At 42.3% G+C, this 22,588-nt stretch overlaps 1 protein-coding gene across 2 annotated transcripts in view; it reads left to right on the forward strand.

The window, feature by feature from the left end:
- KLF7 (KLF transcription factor 7) overlaps positions 1-22,588 on the forward strand; it is a 91,080-nt gene that overhangs the window by 57,293 nt on the left and 11,199 nt on the right. For both annotated transcript variants that reach the window (XM_028112202.2, XM_028112203.2), the window contains exon 3: positions 20,057-20,180. In XM_028112202.2, coding sequence (XP_027968003.1) covers positions 20,057-20,180 — 124 coding nt within the window. The remainder of the gene's footprint in view (positions 1-20,056; positions 20,181-22,588) is intronic.

The raw sequence follows: 22,588 nt of genomic DNA on the forward strand, positions 1-22,588 counted from the left end.
TATTTAGCTTGATGACCTGAAGACATAATGGTTATGGAGACCACTCCCCAGAGCAGATGGGCTAAAGAAAGGGTAGGCTGAGGCCTTCCTACTCAGATTGGCTTTGGGAATGAGAAGGCAGTTGGGGACCCAGCCTGGGAATGGCTGCCTCCATAGTATTGCCTTGTCCAAGTAAATAGGCAATAATACCACTTGCACTCACCTTTAGAGTTTACTAAGTGCTTTCACATACCTCATGTCATTTCACCTTCACTCACCTGTGGGGTAAATATTCTCATTGCTCCCATTTTATAGATGAGGAAGTGGAGGCTCGGAGGATGATCTTTCACAGGTTTCTCTGCTGAACTGTAGAGCCTACCTTACACAGTTTTCCCTTTAGAAACCTTTTTTTTTTTTTTTTTTTTTTGCGAGGGTGCCTAAGTTAAAATAGGGTATAAATGAATTTAGGTATATTGTTATAGTTCAGCAAAATAAATGGCCTAATATTTGCCATTCTACTTATTTCACACATGTGCTAACACATGAGTTATTATCTTACTTGTTCAATGTGACAGCAAATTCAGAAGAGCTAAGAAAATGGAATGATATAATGCATAGGAGTATCGTATATTCCTGTATCCTGTCTGTTTTGATTGAACTTAAAAATCCTTGATCTTAGTTGTTTTTTTTTCCATTTTAAGAAAGAAAGCTGGTTTCGAAGATGCAAGGTATTGATTCTCTAAGTGATATCTCAATACCAGTGTGTTTGCATATTGTAGAAAAATTGTGGAGAGAAGTCGTAAACAGAAACTTCTCCCTGACTCCTTAAAAGAATGCACCTTAGCAGTCCTCGTTTATTCCTAAACTGGGAAATCCAAATGGAGGTGCCTTCGGGAAGTTGGAAGAAGCTATGAATGGATGGATCTTGGTGTACAAGTTGCCCATTGCTGTCTTAGGGGAGTGTGAACAAACAGTTTGTGCTTTTATTTTTATTTGTATGATAAATGTGGAGTTAAGAGATAATCGTGTTTTATCCCTCTTTTGCCCCACTTTTTGGAGGATATTTATCAATGTATTAAATGTGTTATGGAGAAAAATACTCGCTCCATACAGGAATTATGAATCCCCTAATGGGCAAAGACCCCAAACTCAGGTTTAGATTCTGCTGCTGTGTGCAGCAGTCTGTCCTCTGTATTCACAAAAGCACGTGGTGAGGGAGAAGAGCTGGTTTCTAACATTCTGCCACAAGGATCTACAGGAACCTCCAAGCAACGGGCACTTGCATTGTCCTCCAGAGGTCTGCAGAAAGAAAAGGTTTTAACAACAAAAGACAAATCCCTGGAAGGTGGAAGGAACGGCACACATGACCCCTGTGGGCTCTACTTTTTGAGGATTGTTTGCCTATATTTATTTTATTTTTTGTCTAATCCTGTGTTCCCTTATATCTTTGTATTTCCAAATTTACTTTCCTCTTTTATTTATTCTACCTGCCAAAGAAATAACCTTCATAAATCATTAGAGTTGGCAGGGCCCCCATCCTGCCTTTGATATTTGCCTTTTGCTTGTGAAGTTTACTGCTGGGCATATAGAAGGCTTCCTGAACCCACCTGTGTGCTTTCCTCTCCCCACACTCAGGTCTCCCAAGTTTTTCTGTGGTCTTTTCTGTGGTCTTTGGTGTCCATCTTCTCCACAAAGAATGCTGAATAAGGAAAGGCAGGGACTGGAAAGAGTCCTTTCAGCTAAGGAAACCTTTCATACTTCCTTCCCACTACTGTCAGTGCTCGAGCTGGAAGGACCATAGGCGCAAAGCTTACGGGATCAATTACCACCAGCTCACTGTTAACCATTTTTTTTTTTTTTTTACTCTGTTGTGGGAAGAATAAAGCAATAATTAAAATTAACTGAACAGCTTTTGCTCTATTGAGGCGTTAAATCTTTGTGTAAACACAATCACATTGTGCAAACATAGGTCTTTTCAGCTGGCTGATTTAGACAGTGAGGCCACTGAAGTTTTGAGGTCTCTGGGTCAAGGGCCCGTTTTGACACGGTTTGAAAGGTCACCTGCTCATTTGTGTCTCTGCTGCGCTGCACAGAGTGCCCTGAGCGGGTATGATCCTTTGCCCGCCGCCTCACAAAGAGGAGCCGGCTCGTATTTGGCAGATAGCGGGCTGAGCCGAGGGGGCAGGAAACCTGTGCACAAAGCAAGACTGTGGCGCACAGCACGGGCGGGGAGTGCTTGTGAGCCCCTGGGGCCCCAGCAGTGACACAGCTCGAATGTGAAGAAAACAGCAGTTATAAAATATAAATGTGTTTGTTATTACACTGGGCTCATGCTATATAATTTTACACGCACTCATATTTGTGATTTACGGCCGCAGCTTCATACGGAAGAGAAGCGTGCTAATTTACCCAAATTGATAGGGAGGCCTCTGAAGATGATCAAATTAGAAGCAGTGGTAACTGAGAAAAAAGGGCCTCCTAAAACAACAAGAACAACAACAACAAAAAGTGGCTGCTGTGTCAGAGGCATCCTTTGTTCATTTCGTTTGATAAGAAGAGCTTCACTTTAATTATTCATGATAAGGCTTGCCCTGTAAGGAGCGTGCCTCCCACATCCCCGCTGTCTGGCGTGGTGTTCGGTTCTCCATGCAGGGGACACCGAACCAGCCTGCGCGGCTCTTCCGGAGCTTTGTCGTGCTTATGCCTTTGAGACGTGAGCCGGCTCAAGGCTGGGAGGTCCCGACGCACCCGTCGCCCCTTTCTGGGTGGCGGGTGTCCAGGGCGCTGCAGCGAAGGAGGAGGAAGGCCACCTGGTCCCAGCCCTGGTTTGGGGCACTCCCTCTATTTCTCAGATGCTGTACCTGTGTTCTTGTCCTGCATCCTCCCAAGGTAGGTGGGGCTTTTCCCCAGGAGGGAGGAGGAGCTGTAAACCTGGAAGAGCCAGGGGTACCCAGCTAGTAAGGCACAGACCTGGCTTTTGAGTCTGGTCTGCCTCCAACGCCCGTTCCCCTGCCGGTCCCATCTCCTGGAATTTCCTAGGAAAGAAGCCAGGAAGAGGCCTGGGAGCAAAGACCCCACCCTGCTTCCACTGCCGCCCATCCCAGTTGTGCCTTCCGCTCATTTCCTGGTCCCAGCAGCAGTTACCCTCAGTGTTCCCGACAGCTTTCCAAAGTTTTTTTTGTCTGGGCAGAATCTTGAGTTACTTGTTCTGGGAGCTCTTCAGAAGGAAAGCACTTTGGAACAGCATGCTCTGGTTCCAGAGCCTCCTGGAGCATCCGTGATTCATGCCCCTTGCAGGGGAACTTCATGCAGACAGCCTGCTGCCATCCCAGGATAACTTGATGGGCCATTTTTACCCGATGTGTACTTACTAGGGTGTGGAAGCTGAATGACCACCCGATCTTCATAGCAGAACCTCGGGAGGCATCCCTGATCCGTACCCTTTCCTTTCTCCCTTATTCATCAATATCCGTATCTTGTTGGCACTACTTCCTAAGGATGGTTTCTTTTTGTCCACTTCTCTCCATCTCTGCTGCTAGGGACAATGCCATCCGTGTTTTGGCCACTATCTTCTGTCTCCCAGTCGGTGTAGCGCCTCCTCAAGTGCCCTCCCGCATCAGCTTATTTCCCTCTGCAGCCCATTCTCCATTTTGTAGCCAGAGTTTTGAGAATTCTTGTCTGATCGTGTTATGCCTCGGCTTAAAGGTTCACAATGGCCGCCATTGTTCTTAGGATAAAGTCCAAATTCTTAAATGTGGCCTATACGATCACTGTCCAGTAGAAATATATAATGCGAGCCATGTGTATACTTACATATAAATTTTCTGGCAGCCTTATTTTCATTAGTTTATTCATTAATTACTTCATTAATTAGTTGTACTAATTAATTACTTTAATACTTGACTTTAACTCAGTATATCCAAACTTACCAGTTCAACATGCAGTCAATGCAAACAATTGTTAATGGCCAATTTTACATCCTTTTTATTCATACTAAGTCTTTGAAATTCAGTGTGTATTTTACATTTAAAGCACATGTCAATTCACATTGCTCACATTTCAAGTGCTCAGGAGCCACCTTCAGCTGGTGGCCACCAGATTGGACCATGAGCATCTTTTTTTCTTTTTTTGAGAAAGAGCACACAAGAGCAGGGTGGGGAGATGCAGAGGGAGAGGGAGAAAGAGAATCCCAAGCAGGCTCCACGCCCAGCACAGAGCCTGACGTGGGGCTTAGTCTCACGACCCTGAGATCATGACCTGAGCGGAAATTAAGAGTTGGACGCTTAGCTGACTGAGCCACCCAGGCACTCCTGGACCGAGCACATCTTTAAACCTTGTGGTCTTTAAGCACATCTTTAAGCCCTGCTTGATTCTCCAGCCCTATTGTGACTTCTGTCCCTTCAGGATACACACTGCAGATCCTCTGTGCCAGGCATCTGGGCTAGGTGTGGGAATGGATGTGGCAGAGGGGTACAGAAACTCACCCCTCCTAAGGAGTTGGAGGAAATAGGCCAGCAGTGGGCTGTCTTCATTTTACACTTCTACTCTGCAGGGTTCTCAGGCACTCGGGGGTATGGGTTAAGAATGAAGGCTTTGTTTAGCTATTGGCCTTGGGGGGTTTCTATTTTTGGTTCATCTAGGGCTATGTCAGGCTAAACAGATGTTCTTTGAGAAAGTAAAGGGATTTAAATGGAGAAAACACAGGTAAAGTTGATATGTGGTATTCTCTTCTGAGGGAAATGGACTGCCTGTCCCACGCCGAGGTCCCGTAGCGAGCAGCTCTGTTCTGTGAGTGGCAGATGGGCCTGGGGGAGTGGGTGTGAGTTGTAGTTCACACCCCTGGCTTCTCGTCGCAATAAATTACTTCTTCACTTTCAAAAAGTTGGAACAGCTACTGTAGGGGTGCATCTAAATATTTTTGTCATTCTTTCCAGTTGAAAGATTGGCTTTATCAGAAAATATTTCCAAAGGGAATGTAAACATTTATTCTATTTTAATTGCTGGCATTTCAATAAGAGTCAGAGTAAGGTCGGGGTTAAGCCTGTGGACGGAAGGTAAAGCTGCCTGAGTTTAAATCTTGACTGTGTACCACTTATGAGCTGGAGAACTTGGTGAGTGGCTTTACTTCTCTGACCCTCCGTTTTCTTATCTGTAAAATGGGGAAGATACTAGCATGTGTCTCACAGGGCTGTTGAGAGGATTAAAGGAAAGAATGTTCATGAAGCCTTTAGTTTCCTGGCACATAAGGAGAGCTCACTGAATATTGCCCCAGGATTTGTAAACCACTACCATTAATTGAGGATGGCTGGATGGGGCCCCAGTCTTTGGCTCAGGATGGTCATTCAAGGTGCTTTCTCTGAAAAGATAACGTTTATTGTCCAAGTTGTGTATAACGTTTTGTGTCTTTCTCTCACACTTTTGTATTCTATGTGTATCTCTGTGAGGAAGAAAAATATGGACATCTCATCATGGTTTGATTCTGCCATCTCTGTCTCCAGTAGGAAAAGCCAAGCATATTTCAGTGCATGATATATGAGGCATGGCGAGATATACCATATTTTATTGGTACACAGACTTTGGGCTTCCTTTCTAAATGTAGTGTTGGGTTTGTGCTGTTTGGTCTAAACTCTTTGGCTTTCTAATCAATGACATGTTGCCGGTTGAGGCACTGGGGCTTGGAGTATTGAGTTAAATGAAAGGAGGTCTGCTCCTAAGACCATAACACTGATCTCTAACCATTTTAGCTAAAAACAATGGCTGTAGGCCCTTTATTCACGAGGAAAGTATATCCAGGGACTAGGTTTTGATATGAGCCACCTTGTGTAAAGGAGGATTTTTGTTTGGAATATTTTAATAACCATCTTGCCTGTAAGTGCTTTATACTATACAAAGCCCTTACACAGATAATCCTCTCTCTTCAGACTTCAAAATAGTCCTGAAAGGCCAACATCAAAGAAGGGGTTAGCCCCACTTTGCAGAGGAGGAAAGTGAGACTCAAAAGAGTATGTAACTGTCCTAAGATTACATAGTAAGTAGGAAGAACTGGGACTAGAACCCAGCTGTCCTGATTGCGTGTGTGTGCGTGTGTGCGTGTGTGCGTGTGCGTGTGTGTGTGCGCGCGCGTTCCACTAAACTGTACTTGCACACACGAGACACCATTTACAGGAGCTCTGGTAACCTTTCCGAGTAAAAAAAGTGTGACTGAGATGTGAAATAATGTTCATACTGTAAGTTTGGGCCATTTAGGCACGTATTGTTTTCATTCATCAGTTTCTGTTACCCTTTGAATTACTAAGAACATAGATGAAACTATTTGTAACAGAGGCTCAAGCTAGCAGAGGCTCTAAAAAGATACAAGATTTTTTTTTCTATTTCATGTAAAAGTCCAGAATCTCAGACAGCTATGCTCTGAGAAGTTGTTGGAAGCTCAGACTCCGTCTGTCCTGTTTGCCCCGTCCTTAGGGTTTCTGTCCTTTAGGAATTGCCTGTGTGTATGGGGTTTGAGATGGCTGCCGCCACGCCTGCTTTCCAGGAACCTACTTTTCGTGCAGCTATTTTAAAAGTGGGAAGGGGAGAGGATGTCCCAACCTTTTAAAGTACAGCTTGAAATTGCACTTGTCACTTCCACTCACATCTCATCAGCCAGAACTTAGTCATATGTCAACATGCTGCGGCAAAGGAGCTGGGAAATAGTCTTAATTTTGGGTGGCAATGAGCCCAACTAAAATTTGGGGGTTCTCTTACAGAAAAAGGGAGAATGGATATAGAAAGTCGACTGGCAGTTGCACTGTGCTCTTCTCTTAAGAATAGTTTCTTTTTAGCCTGTAATGCAGACATTTGAACATGAAATACCTGAGTTCTGAAATTCTAAATGTATAACATGGTAAGGGGAAAATTTTAGTATATACGAGTTTGTGGCACGTTGCAAAATCAAAATAACTGCACGAAAACTAGGTTCCTCTGGCATGCCAGAAGTTCTGAATGGAAACTTAATTTACATTTTGCATTTTATGAGAACAGTGCATTCCTGGAATAATATGAAGTGAATGGGAAATTAATAACTTGAGAGAGCAAGCTTATAGGATCAAAAGAACCATATCTTAATATTTCTTGCACGTTTCCCCCCTCAAAGAAAAAAGTCACATTGCGTTGACACTTTTGTCCCAGGATGAAAATTAAGTAGAAGAATAAAGAGAAAGTATTTTGTAGCTGTGGGTTTAGAACAGACAAAATTAAGGCTGTTTAAGGTTAGAGGTATACAGGCTGACAGATTGTGTGGGGGTGTTTCTATATAGGTGGGTGTCAGTATGTTTGTGCTGAATTGTTTGCAGATTTGGTGGGGGGATGTCTTGTGTGTGTATCTGTGTGTGTGTTAATGTAGATTCCATGGATGGCTTCAATCATTGTGTTTTCTTCCTAATTATTCATATTCTGGAGCAGCAGAAAGAGGATGTAGGAGGATCTAGATTACAGTGTTTAAAGAAGGTTTGAAGAAGGACTTCTAACAGATGTGCGTGTTCGTTCAGTCAAGTTCATCAAGGATCTTTGGCATGTCTTTGGCATCCTGAGTCTTGGAAATACTAAAATGAATAAACCTGGTCTCTGCCCTTGAAGGAACCATTGGGTTTTGTGAGGCTACATCATGTAAAAAAAAAAAAATGACTCAAGCAATATGATAAGACTCTTCTAAAGGAAGTTATAGGAACAGAGAGGAAGCAGAACCCAACTCTACCAGAGTTGGTCTAGAATCACTTCCCAGAGGATATGCTTTTTAAAGTAGTAGTGCCACACATTGGGTCAAGCTCTGAGGATACAAATATGCAGAGGCCTGGGTTCTGACCTCATGGCAGTCAGTCTTCTGGGGGGGATAGCTTGTCATCAAGGTCCCACAGGGTCTGGCTCTTACCACTTCTCCAGCCATTCTTGAAATTCCTCCTTATGGACTCATCCTCTACCCCAGCTCTAACAAACCACTGTCTCTCGTATCTGGGTCTTTGCACATGCTATAGCCTCATGCTGTTTGTATGCACCCATGGGGCTTCCCCACCTGGGAACTCCTCTAATGCAGAGACCCTTTGCTTTTAGCTTTAATCTCCAGCACTGTCATTGCTCAGTACATATTAGACTGATAATTAATGTAGATTGACTCCAACTTGTCACATTAAAGAGGCTGTATTTTTACCATGAATGAATGAGACCAGAAGTCTAGACATTTGACTTTGCCTGCTCACCCATGGACAGAGATGAGGTATTTCAGATAATGCATGTTAGGGCTTTTGAATCTGGAAGGCAAGGTGGTAACAACGCTTTGTGTACTGTTAATTTTTGATTGATCACCAATCTGTTAATTAGCAAGCATCACATGGAGTATGTATGATGTGCCTGAGCCTGTGCTAGACATTGTGGGTGGTGACGAAGAAGCAAGTGAGAATCATCTAGCCCTGTGCCTGGACACACATTGGGTTCTTAATCACATTTGTTGAATTGGCAGTGTTAGGCATCCCAGTGTTAAAAGCACTTTCTGTGTCATGGGTGGGGCAAGCAGGGCGATGGATCAAGGCATAAAAAATTAAACATCTCCCAGAACATAGTCAATAAGTAGCCAAAGACTGCAAATTCTGACAAGACTGTAGATTTCTGAGCAGGAGAAACACTTCAGACTGGGGTGATATGTGGAAGACAGATTCATTCTAGTAGACGACATTCTAGGAAGTGGGACAGGGTGGGGAGGGCTGCTTGAGGATGCTGGAGAGCGAGGGCTTTATGTAAGCAGCAGTGGGTAGATTCGGGTAGAAAAATAAATGAGATGATTTTGTGGACATCTGTTTTTAAGTACATAGGTAGTGGTACATGAAGAGCATCTGTCTTAGGTTATTATTTGTCAAAATGAGACACTTAAATTTCCCTTCCGAGTTACCCTTTTCTTACACTTCATAGTCGGGTAAGGTACATATTTGGATTGCTTTAGCTAATGAGGAAATTCAGTCTCTGAAAAACAGTGTTTGATCATCTTGGAAGAGAGTTATGCAGACAAATTGATGTTTTAAAGCTTGGGTGATCTAATATTTACCTCTAAGAATCTCTAGAGAATTAGATCCATATCTATTCAACTTGAATAGTAGCTGGTCCAGGGGAGGGCCCATCTCTTTATCATCTCTATGTAAATTATCCAATTTGGGCTTCTTGAAGGTTGATAAAGTTACCTTTTTTTTTTTTGCTTTTTAATTTTAGGGCAAATTGCCTATAAAATAATCATATGCTTGGGTCACTTTTTCTCCATGATCTGCATTTATATAATCAGGGAATAACAATTAATATTAGCTTTAGCTTAATCAGAACAAATTCAGGATGCTGAAGCCAATCATTTGATAGCTTCCAAAATCATATCTGTGATGGTTTTTGGATTATCCACTCCCATGGGTTTTCTATACCACTGATGCATCTCTTTTCATATTTATCAAACATGTAGCAGAAAGTTAACTTTTATCCTAATAGTAAATGATTCGGGCTTATATTTTCTCATTTTTAGTTAGTGAAAAGTTCAATATGCCTAGGACAATAGATTAGGCATCATCAACTACTGTGATATGTACCAGTTGATGACATGCATAGGTCCTGGGTCTCATGAGGTTTGTTTCAGCCTCCCGCCACCCCCCTGCCTCCCACATATCCTGGACCTCCATGCACCCTCTGTTTCCATGACTCTCAGGTACCAGCCCTCTCACACTGCCCTCAGGCTCCCTCCAATCCTCTCCAGGAGGTAGCAGGTAAGCCTACCTTACCTCAAAGCTGTGTGCTCTGCATTTGTTCTTTTCCTTACTACTACCCTCCATGCAGAAGAATCTGTTTTTTGCGATATACACTTGAAGTCATACACCTGAATTTCCAACCTCTGCAATAAATTGGATCTTTGGGGGAAGGGTTCATGTTCTGGGTTGGTTTACTACTGAAGGGTGCCTGTCTGCATCAGAGATGGCACTTTCTGAGTGGCTCTGATATTAACTAAGCTTGGAACATGTGGGGAGCTAAAGTAACCTTTCTTTTTTTTTTTAAAGATTTTTTTTATTTATTTGACAGACACAGCGAGCTAGAGAGAACACAAGCAGGGGGAGTGGGAGAGGGAGAAGCAGGCTTCCCCTGAGCAGGGAGCCCGATGCGGGGCTCAATCCCAGGACCCTGGGACCATGACCTGAGCCGAAGGCAGATGCTTAACGACTGAGCCACCCAGGCACCCCTAAAGTAACATTTTTTTCTCTTCATTCTTAAAATTAAAGTTTTAAAAGTGATTCAAAAATTAATAGTTTGGTCATTGTGGTTGTCATAGGCTGTGCCTACATACATCCTTTGCAATATGGTTGTCTTTATATTTGAATGCAAAAAAACAAAGATTGGCCATGAATTTAAAATTCATATTTTGAAATAATCAGGTTCCTCTCTAAATACATCGAAGTGAATTATGGGAAATTGGCTTACAGAATAGTACCTTTACTACTAAGTGGAAGAAATGTCCTATAAATTCATATTCAACAAATTCACGTGGTGTCATCATCATCATCTTGACAGGAAAAAAGATGAGTGTTTTAACAACTTTTTTCTTCAAATTCAGTTTATATCTAGCTTTTGACTTGATCGTAACCCTGGTATCACCAAAATATGCTGAAATTTCCAAATTGACATTAAACTTTCTTTAGATTTATCTCTGAAAAAGCTGATAAAAATAATTTTAAAAAATTAATCTTGAGGGGCGTTTGGGTGGCTCAGTTGGTTGAATGTCCAACTTTTGGTTTTGGCTCAGGTCATGACACCAGGGTTATGGGATTAAGCCCCAAGTTGGGCTCTGTGCTCAGCGAGGAGCCTGCTTGAGATTCTCTCTCCCCCTCCCCCTCTACCCCTCCCCTGGTACATGTGTGCAAACACTGGTGCTCTCTTTCTTGCTAAATAAACAAATAAAATATTTTTTAAAAATTCAAAAAATATTAATCATGAATAGCAACAACAAAGACAAAAAGGATAAAACCAAAATAAGAAAAAAATGCGAAAAAACAAAAAAGAAAAGAAATTAACCTCAGTGCCAGAAAAGTATGTAGTTTCCCTACCTGGTCATGCTTACCTATTTCACAACATGAGAACATATAACTTTAGGTATGAGTGTTGAAGTCTACATTTTTAAGTGAGTTTATAGTCTTTTGAGAATTACAATAATACCTATCCTAAGACTTGTGGTATTTTATTTTGTTTTTTGGGGGGGAGGGTATGAGTTACACCTCACTCAGCCCACTAAAAATATTAGAACACTGTATACATTTTTAATTAAATAAAGATTCAGTTTGACTTTGAGAATATTATGAGACCCCTTGGCCTAGGAGAAATATGCTGTGGTTTCTGAAACAAGCATTGGGATCACAGGCTGCACGCTGAAAGAACTCCATTTGCCAACAGCTATACTTAATTCCAGCATCTGGGGTAGTTGCCAGTCTTCATGACCAACCCAGTCTTCTTCCAACATTTCATACACATTTACCAGGAATCTAACACCTCACTTCCAAAGACTTTTTGGTAGAAGTTAACAGTCATTAAAAATGGAAGCTGGTGCCCAAAGATTTGTTTAATCTTGTGTATTTCCTGGCTGTGCTTTACAAGGTAAGGTAGATCTGAGAAGTGATGCTTGGGCTTTTTAGGTCTCGTGGAGAACATGTGCCCTTGCCCTGCACACAGAGCTGACACGGTCTCTGTGCTGTTAGCCTTCTCTGGCCTCCGCACGCCTGCACCCCTCTTCTGATATCCCCATCATCATGATAACACCTTTTTTTCATTTGGGACTTTGTAATTGACCAGTAACTTCCATATACTAGATTCCATTGAATCATCATAACTAGAAGGGAAGTAGGACAGATTTTTTTCTATTCCTTCCCCACACAGTTAAGAACAAGAAGTCCCAAGAAGAAGTTTACTCCAATCTGCAAGGCTACATTGCTATTAGGCAGCAAAGGCGGAACGAGAAGAATCTGGCTTTCTATGGCGAGACCTTTTTTTGATAACAAGTCCATTTTTCTCCAATAGAGCAATGATTCAAGTTTCATCAAGGCATCAAGGGATGGCTGCCCTAATGCTCCTACAGAGTCCTAGAGATTTCCTCTCCCAGATGTCTTGCGCATGCCTTTATCAAACACGTGGGCCTTGTGTAGTTCATATGCACGCGTGGGGCTTCCCCACCTGGGAACTCCTCTACTACAGAGACCCTTTGCTTTTAGCTTGAATCTCCAGCAGTGTCATCGCATGGTAGAGATTTGAGCCAACAATCAATGTAGATTGAATCCAACTTGCCACATTGAAGAGGCTGTATTTTCATCATCAGTGAATGAGACCAGAAGTCTAGGTATTTGACTTTGCCTGCTCAGCCAGAGACCCAGATAAGGTGTTTTGGAGAGATGCATATCAAGGGCTCAGGGATCTGGAAGGCAAGGTGGTAACAAGCTTTTTGGGCTGGGCATGGGAGAAAGTTTATGCTCGAGGTGATGGTGGGGTTTCCATATAGAAAATATATTTTAAAACAGTGCTGTCTAAAATAGAAAGCAAGTTGTATATGTAATTTAAAATTTTCTAGTAGCCACATTTTTTAAAAAGTGAAAAGGAATAGGTAAAATTAATTTTAATAATATTTTACCTAAACCAATATATCTAGGCTATGATCATTTCAACATAAAGTCAATATGAAAAAAAATTAATGAGCTCTATCTCACATTCTTTTTTAAACTAAGTCTTTGAAATCCAGAGTGTATTATGTACTTACAGCATATTTAAATCCATATGCTGAATTTTCAATAGTCAAAGTTAAATGTATTCCTACCATAACAAGAGTATAAAATATTCTTTATAACGTTTCAGTTTTAATTTTAATTAAACTTAGATTAGAAGTTCAGTTCTTTGGTCATTTAGCCACGTTTCAAGTGCTCATAGCCACATGCGGCGAGTGGCTACTGTCCTAGACACCACGGTTGTCAGTAGCTGTGGGATTATGTCAAAATTCTTTCCCACGCCCCTCCCCATATTCTGAAGTAGGAGCTACCCTTATTGAGGGCATGGTTTAACCTTTAGGTTATACATTTTATTTTATTTTATTTTATTTTATTTTATTTTATTTTATTTTATTTTATTTTATATTTTATTTATTTATTTGACAGGAGAGACACAGTGAGAAAGGGAACACAAGCAGGGAGACTGGGAGAGGGAGAAGCAGGCTTCCCGCCTGGCAGGGAGCCTGATGCGGGGCTCGATCCCAGGATCCTGGGATCATGACCTGAGCTGAAGGCAGATGCTTAACGACTGAGCCACCCAGGCGTTCCTTAGGTTATACATTTTAAACAGCCATTTTAAGGTGGTGATCCAGGCTATAAGGATTTAACCTGACTGAAGCTGGTCATCGTTTCATTAGTTGTTTTCTGAATGCCAGAAAAGAGAGGAAGCTTGTGTGTTTGGGGCAGTGACGGCTCCTTTATGCAAATTCAACTGCTCAGGTGTCCCAGCACCTTGGGGGCTGTTGGGTGAGCAAGTAATGGATGAATGAAAAAATCAACATGGAATGTAAATAAATGAGAACACATTTTGTTTTATGTAGTTGTTGTAAATGCTCTTGAAGTTCTAGAAAAGAAAGCCTTTGTCTCGTTTTTCAACAATCACCTAATCTAAAATACCTTGAAAAAAGAGAATCTTGCAGATTCAGCTGGAATCCAAGAGGAACTCTGAGCCAGTTTTCCAAAGCAGAGTTAATAATTTGGGGTGTTTGGGCACCTGGGTGGCTCAGATGGTTAAGCATCTGCCTTCGGCTCAGGTCAAGATCCCGAGGTCCTAGGATCAAGCCCTGCATCGGGTTCCCTGCTCAGCGGGGAGCCTGCTTCTCCCTCTGCCTCTGCCTCTCTCTGTCTCCCTGTCTCTCATGAATAAATAAATCTTTTTAAAAAAATAATTTGGGGTGTTTTTTACTTGCAGCTCCTATACCCTGAGAAGGGATTGCCAAGCTGTGGAGTGATGTTTACTGCTTACTCTTTTTCCAGCGTTGAGAGCTTAGTGACATTTTCTCTCTCTCTCAGTCTTTATTCTCCAAGTGGCTTAAATTCTCTAGTGCTGGTGAGTGTGATGTGGAAGCAATTGCCTGGTTTTTGCTGATTTCCTCTAGATGTACTCGGTGGCAATGCAAACCCATTACAAAGTATTCTTCCTCCTTTCCATTTTACTTTTCATTTCCTGATCTGCAAAATTTCAGGTTCCTCATCTAAGTCTTAAGGAGACCAGGACCTTGACATGCCCAGATAACAGAAATTTAGTAACATTTTTTAAAAAGTAAAAAGCAATAGATAAAATTAGTTTTAACAGAAATCTGGGCATGTCAAGGTCCTAGTCTCTCTAGGAATTGGATTAAGAACTTGAAAATTTGCAGATCAGGAAATGAATGCAGAAGATTTGCATTAACGATGTTTATTTTCAAGGGGTTTTTAAACCTGGAGTGCACGATTCTGACATGTTCATATTTTATTCCACAATCTATATCTTAAAGGCCAATTTATGGTACAGTACATTTGACATATCATTCATGCTCTCCCAAACACATATTCAGCGAGAACCTTTACAAATGAGTTCCATAAAATGACGCACTTGGCTTCCCAGAGGGGATGTTGCTCAGGAGACTGTGGTCCCAGATATGAGCTGAATATTACAGGAAGATTTTCAGGATATGCCTTTCTTTCGGCTCAGGCAGATCGAGAAGAAGTGGAAGTGACCTTTGATGGTGAAGGAATATTTAATCCATCGTAGTTCCATACTTCATTCCCTGGAGTAGAGGATTGGCCAGCAAATAAACATTTTCTACTCTAAGCTAGTTCAATACGTAGAAACCCAGGGGCTGAAATCACACAGGCTGCCCTGCCCCCTGTGTCACTTGGTTCTTCGTTGCAAACCAGGATGCTTTATTCATTCCCTGTATCCTACGGGACTGAGCCAGGCCCTGCTTTAGTGCTGTTGGTACCACAGCAAACAAAACAGATGCCTGCACAAAACTTACATTCTGGTAGGGGAAGCAGACAATAATACAAACAATATGCAGTCTAATTTCAAAGTGATTGAGTGATATGGAGCAGGTGACAGAATCTGCTGTTTTACAGAAGATGGTTGAGAGTAGGGCTCCCTGAGGAGGAGAAGCTCTAGAGCAGGGACCTAACTGAGGTGAGGGAGCAAGTATGCCAGGCAGAGGGGTTAGTAAGTGCAAAGGCCCTGAGATGGGGGTAGGAGATGGGATTAGAAAGGGGCCAGATCATATAGACTCTATACCACAGGGCTGCCCAGGCTTTTGACTTGAATTCTGAGAATGACAGGAAGCCACTGCAACATTCACACTGTAATTTCTTCTCAACCTTGTTTGGGTCATCAACTTCTTTGGCAGTCTGGTGAGGTCTGTAGAATGCTTTATAGAGTGTTTTCAAATGCACAAAATATAATCCAGGGGGATGTCAGAGAAACCAATTATATGGAAATATAGACACTAAAATCCCCTAGAAGGACCCCCCCCCCCACCGTGCTGATTATATTTTCAAAGGATTCCTCGGACTTCTGTGGGGAGAATGGACTGTGGCATCCAAGTCTGGAAGCACTGAGACCAGCAGGCTTGGAGCCAAGCTGTTTCCATTTATCCTATGGAGCGGCGGTCTCTAAAGTAGGGCGTACAATGCAGTCTTTTTGAGTGCAGGAAGAAAAATGTAAACCTTCTATTTGTATTTAATTTAGTCCCATTCTTTTTAATTTCTGTATTGAAAGCATATTTTATAATATCCTAACATACTAAGACATCAGTACATTTATACAATTCATGAATAAATCTACTTGTATTGGAGGTACATGTTCAAAGGTATTTATGTGCGTTTTGACCAATCAAATTTGATGATCATGTTGTAGAGAGAGTTACTCTGTAAGAAACTAAAAAAAAATGCCATACTGGTTTAGCCCACATTCCATTTCGGAGGCCATTCTGTGGGAGAGCATGAATTCTTGCCATGATTCAACCTTGCTAAATGTCAAGTCCTGTTTCTTAAGCATCCTTAGCTCTCCTTAAGAGCCCTCCTATGGCTATAAATGTATTTACACCTGATTAGACCTACTATACCACCTCTGAGGGAAATACGTCTCCCGGGGTTAATTTCTAGATAGGAAAAGTAGATCTTGATATTCCACTTGCAATTCAGGGGGCTTCTGACAGTGTCTCCACTTCTGGCCCCGTGAACTGTGCAGGCACTACTATGCCCCCTCGCCCATCTGATTTGTGCTGTGCCTGCCTTCGTCCACACACGCCTTCCAGCCTTGAGTCCTAATGTTTTAAGTTTCTCTCCCATCTGCCTGTCTCCTACAGACCTCTCCTGAACATTTTTGATCATTATTGAGTTGCTGTGAGCTGAAAGGCATTGTCCCAGGTGCCATACAGTATAGCGTTGTGCAAGGGTATGCCATTTTCTGTGTTCTACCCAGGAATAGTGCCTGGAGTGGAGCAAGGAGATAAGGAGGGTGCAAGAGAGGGCAGGATGAAGGAGATAAGCTGATTTTGCGTAAAGTCCGCTCCAGTTACAACTGACTGCCCCTTTCTCTTTTTTCCTCCCTCCTACCTTTCTTCTTCCTTTCCTCCCTCCGTCTGTCCCCTTTCTCTTCCTTTCTTCCTTTCTTTTAGAAAGAAAGCCATTCTTCTATAAAGAAAGAAACCCAAGATTTTTATGAAATACACAGAAATCTTTATGTAAGCTGTTCAGATGGAAACTAATGCATCGTGGATATAGGTGGCTCTGCCCCCGACATCAAGCAGTGGGTGCTGTTGTCTAGGGAGGTGTGATCTTGGCCATGCAAAGTACTGACAGAGGATTTTCACTGATGCCTTTCAAGTAGGCACTGGTTTACAGAAGTGGATATGGGACCTAGAAATAAGGCCACCCTAATCCCATCATTTCTGAGCCCTAAATATGAAGTCATATTCCCAATTCTTTATATATATTTTTTGCTCCTCTGATTTCTGTACTCTGCCTGTATCAGGCACTGCTCCTTCACCTGGTCGAGTTCTTTCTTGGTTATTTTAAAGTTCATATTAGTGGGCATTTGCCGAAATGGCAACTTAAAGGTAAATGAATCAGACACTGGAAAAATTGATGAGGCACCATAATATATCTTGACTAAACCATAAGGACACAAAAGAGCTTCTTCTGCTAGCAGGAGACAATGTTAGGTGATACAACTCAAAGCCAAGTCAAACTATCTGTAGTTTCTGTCTATACACTGGCAAAAGGGATACTGAAATAGCCACTGGATAGGATAATTGGCTTGTGCCAGAACTAATTGAGTCTATATTATTTTCTGGGAAGTATCTAAATCCTTAATATTAATCGTCAAAACAAAACTATTTAAAAAATTCACCAAGGGGAAAAACCAAACAGTTTGAAAGAACAATTTTTCAAAAATATCTGAAGACATCCACTTGAACCTCCATTTTCTCTCTGTCCTTCCTCTGTCCTTCAAAATGTGGTTGCCTATGAGGGGTTAGTTCAATCATGGGTTTGATTTTGGGGAGTAGATGTCTCTGCTTGTGGCCATAGAATGTCGTGGGATTTCCAGATGCCTTGTTGTATTTGGGGTGTGTTGGGTCCCCCAGGCTCCAGGAACCTGCAGTGTTACTTGCCTTTGAAGGCCTTGGGTGGGTGGAGGGCATTGTGAATTTCTAAAGTCACTGACGTGCCTCATTCTCCTTTTTTATTTGTTTGTTTGTGTCAGATTTCCTTGAATAATGGAGGCTGGTGGGCAATCAATCACATTAAGTAAAGGATGCCAACACGCCTCTCAGGGAGGGCCCACCTCTCTCCAACTGGGATCTCTTCTTTCCCCTCAGCATCCCATTCCTTCATAGTAGATCGCAAGAGCACTCAGTTTTTCTGGAGCATTCTCATCAGTATACTGAGAAAATATTTAAAACTTAAAAACACTATTTTTTCCAATATTTAGATTGCCCAGAGTGATTCCAGACTCAGCTGTCCGGAGCCTGAGCTTCGAAAGTTTTGGGTGACAACCTTTAGACAGCTTCTGAGAGCACAGGTGTACATGGGAGGAAGAGAAGTTGAAATTGATAGAATATTTACCTTGTGTCTGGCTCAGGTTGTGTGTCCTATATATGACAACATATTTAAACCTCACAACAAACACGGGAAGCTCAGCCCCATTTGACAGAGAAGGACACTGAGGCATATTCTGTAATGAACTCTGTAATGAATGCCGATCCCAAGTGTGTTAATTCCAAAGTTGATTTGACACCCCCCTTCTGCTATTTTCTTTTCAGCAGGGGCAATTTTCTAAAATTTTGGCTTTAAGGACCCAGAAGGTGAACTTTTAACACTGCTCAGTGATTCTTTTTTTTTTTTTCCCCTGGTCTCCAAAACTGAATGGGTTTCCTCCTGTGCTTCTAGCCCTCCTTCATGTCCTCTTGGTTCCCTTTAAAAGAAATGCCTGTGTTTCTCATTTCCTCTTCTCTAGGGGCCTTACAGAGCAGTAGCTCACTAGGGCATCGATTTAATGAAATGAAATTTTCAATCATGTTTGGTTCAATTCTAGGTGATACAAATAAAGAATTGTGAGCACTTTGTAGTCAGGTTTAAAGGGAAGGAAAAAGGTGGGAAGAAGAAAGTGGGTCAAGTATAGTACCTGGGCAATGTCTCCTTAAACGCTGCCTCGTGAAGGTCTGGCTATTAAAAATAGAGCAATAATGGGGCAGCCATAGTACTACTTTGGCACCTGTGTATCCTGAAATTTGGGGTTTGGCAATTTATAACATTTACCAGTGATGTGAATCTTAAGTGAACCAGACAGTGTTCTAATGAATATATCATACCTGCGTATATTAAGTTATGCTCTCTGAACACTTTGAGCTATGTACTATTATTATCTCTAGAAAAACAGAGACACAGATAGGTTTGTTAACTTGCCCGGGGTTAGACAGTTAGGGGCAGCACTGAAAGCTGGGCCTGGGAAGGTCGTCTTCGGGGCTCATGACCACTGCGCTAACCTGCCTCTCAAGTTACCAGGGCTCAGTAACTCTCATGACTTCATGGGGTTTTGAAAATTATTTTTCTTCTTAATCGGAACCAGCACCATACAGTGGGAAGGGTAAATATTTGCCATGTTGGGTGACAGCTGTTGATGGGTTAAGGAAAAAGGTCTACAGAAAAATCATGTACTTTCTCTTACATATCGCTCCGTCTGTATTTACCATGCAAAAAGGTCACTTGAGCGCAAGAGCTCTAATTTTGTACTTCAAGCAGCTTCACTGTGGCTAAAACCTTGCTCTACAAATTGGCTTTAGAAATATTTTGTAATACTCTTCATCTCTCTCTAATATGAATGCTCTGGAGCCATTAAGTTAGGGGCTTCTTAATAAATAGGACTTTGTGACTGCATTTTACATAAACGCCAGGAATCGTCAGGTGATTTTTGTTTTACTCTCAAGTCATAGCCCTTTCTCCTGACTGTCCATCCATTCCCATTTACTGGAAGGAACAGTGGTTCTGGGAGACCTGAGCTATTTGCCTTGTCAGTCAGCACCCTGGCTCCAGTTTGTGGTAGGAGGGAGAAGGCTAAAAAGGTTGAAATGGTAAATTACTGTAGGTTCTGGAGAAAAACAGAATTAGAAGCATTTGTGGTTCAGATGAAAATAGCACATTTTCTTTCTGCTTGGACAGTGAGGGGTCAAAGTGCTCCAGGGAATAGAAAATAAATAAAAATTGATCCTTCACCAGTTGAAGGAAATGCTCTGACTCTGGGAACCGAAATGACAGCTCCAGATTAGAGGATCCTGTGAAACCACTTTTGAAGTTTAAAACAACAACAACAACAACAACAAAATACCAGGAGCCTAAAGAAAATGTGACCAACTGTATTAGGAAATGCAGTCTCTCAAGAATAATTTATACAGCCCTTTTCCAAGACGATGGACAGGTAGCAGAACCTGATCAGGCATGTGGCCATTTTGTTCCTGTTGTTGACCATGGTCGTTCATCTCTTCTTGCAGGTGAGAAGCCTTATAAGTGCTCATGGGAAGGGTGTGAATGGCGTTTTGCACGAAGCGATGAGCTCACGAGGCACTACAGGAAACACACAGGTGCAAAGCCCTTTAAATGCAACCACTGCGACAGGTAAAGAAACACAGAAGCTGCTGGGATGGGGAGGGGAGAAGGTGAGGCGGGTCCGGGTTGGGAGGGTGGGCTGTCCTTGTGCTTCTGGGGTTATCCCAAGCCTTTGCCTCGGACACTTAGGCCTGCGAATACCTTTTCCTTCTCCACTGAGAAAACCCAATGAGATAAGGGTGCCTTCTTGCATATAATCCAGAGATGACATAAATTCTTGGTTCAGTCACACAAGTATTTACTGAACACCAGCTTTGGGGCCAGGAACCATGTGAGCCACTGAGTGGCAATAAGACACAGTTCCTCCCCTCAAGGAGATGATGTGACAGATGATTTTACTATAATATGAAAAGTAATAGGATAGAGAATGGTCACCTGTAGCTGTTTCTTCTGATCTTTTTATTAACATCAATACCATTTTTCCTGATTCTTAATAACATGAAAGAGTAGAAAGCCTGCTCAATGGAAAGAAGGTTACTCATAAGGCTTTCTTCCGAAGCGTCATTAGAAATGAATTTATGAATTTACTGGTGAGAGTCCCCATTCTTTGGGGGCCTGAATCACTCTTTCTCCTTTGAAAATAGGTACAAAGGTCTAAAAGATGGCGAGCCTTTGAGAACTTATCCTATAATTCAATTTCCAACCTTCAGCATTTGATAGTGGAAGAAAGAGCACGTAGCAACAGATACTACACAAGTAATAGTATCTGACAGCCCTGGCATTATCAACCAATAAACCCCAAAATGGAGACTCTGCAGGCCAAGGTGAAGGCAGGATTAGGTTTAGACATAATCAAATAATGGGCTTGCATCTGAGCATGTTATCCTTCTAATCCTATTTCTGTGTTTAAAAGGAAGCTTAAGAAAATTAACCATCTTTTTAATGCAATACTAAAGGTCTCAGTTATGATGAGAAAAATGCTTCTAATACGATAAAAGCCCTGAAAGCCTCAGGGTTCCCCAGCTTGCAGGATGTCCGTAGAGGCCTGGCTCTCCGCGGGAGGAAATGAGATCGCTTTCCCATCCTGCCTCCCAGTCCCTGTGCCGGCCCCTCCCCACACCACCTTCCTCTGTTGTAGTGTGTGTGTGTGTGTGTGTGTGTGTGTGTGTGTGTGTGTGTGTGTTTGGAGAACAGAGCAGTAGTGGCCAAATCTCACACCTTCCTCTGTTGTAGTGTGTGTGTGTGTGTGTGTGTGTGTGTGTGTGTGTGTTTGGAGAACAGAGCAGTAGTGGCCAAATCTCATGGGTGGCCAGCTGGCTTGGTGCTCCCTTAAAATGCTTATAAAGGAGCATTCATGTTTTTCCTCCTTTTTTCCCCTTCTTCCTGAAGAGGCTATTTTCCTCTTATCTTCATTCTTTAAGAACTAAATAAAGCCCCCATGCCTCCTGGAGTCCAGAGATAACCTCCCACCCCAGAGCTGAGGAAGTCCACACTGCGAAGCTATTGTCTCTCATTCCCTTGGAGCTCTCTCCTCTGCTACCCAAGAACACAACCTGCTTTTTTATTTCTATCCCATTACGTGCAAGGCCCCCTGAATTGATGTGAATCAGTGGCTGTTTTGCTACAGGAGTATATTTGGGTAATGTTTCTCCTTATTTGACATCTTTCCTCAACCGCCATCTCAAGTTCATTTCTCTTTAGCCCTGGCCACTAATAAAGAAGCTGCATAGAGGGTGACTCTTTGCCCACAGTCCTTTGAGGAAGAGCATTATATCAACTGGGATGAAGAGGAATCCCCTGTGAGTTGTGAAAGTATGGTGGTAGTAGGCATACACAGAAGTCGCCCATCCCTGAAGGGTGATAAGGCTACTACGTGGAGATTGTGCGTTATAGATTACATTCATCCTTTAGATGAATTTTTTCTTTAGAAATGGACAAAGAATTCTTACTGGGAAATTGCCAGAGCTAGTATTCCTCTCTGCAGATCAACTGACCTATTGAGGAATTTACAACTGTCCAGCAGTTTACTAGGATTAAATCTGACCATTTGTATGATTTATGTGGAGAAATATTTCAAGCCAACTGGGTATTTCAGGGAAGGAGGTGTCAGAGACGGGTAATTTGGTTAGCCTTTTGTTTTATTTTTCTTCACCAAAATCTACAGTTCCCGGAGCTAGAAATTTGCTGAGCAGATGGTACAAATTCTTTGAGAAGGTATTTGGGGGAGATTGTGATTTGGGGGAGATCTGGGTCAACGTCCTGTGACATTGGCCAAGAGTCAGGGCATTTTCCGCAATGTCAGAAATAAGGGGTTGGATTCTCATTAGTGTCTCACGACTGGCAGCACCTTACATTTCAATTGCAGTGACTGTGCTAAGAATAGAGCAGGTCCGGGAGGCGGCGTGGGGAACTGGAGTGGTCCCAAAGCAGATGAAAGGAAAGCCTGGCGTGACTGGGAGCTGGCATTCCTTAGAGGA

This window comes from Eumetopias jubatus, unplaced genomic scaffold (assembly GCF_037043125.1).
Source record: "Eumetopias jubatus isolate StellerSeaLion01/CBP00866 unplaced genomic scaffold, mEumJub1_p1.0 scaffold_3, whole genome shotgun sequence".
Lineage (NCBI taxonomy): Eukaryota > Metazoa > Chordata > Mammalia > Carnivora > Otariidae > Eumetopias > Eumetopias jubatus.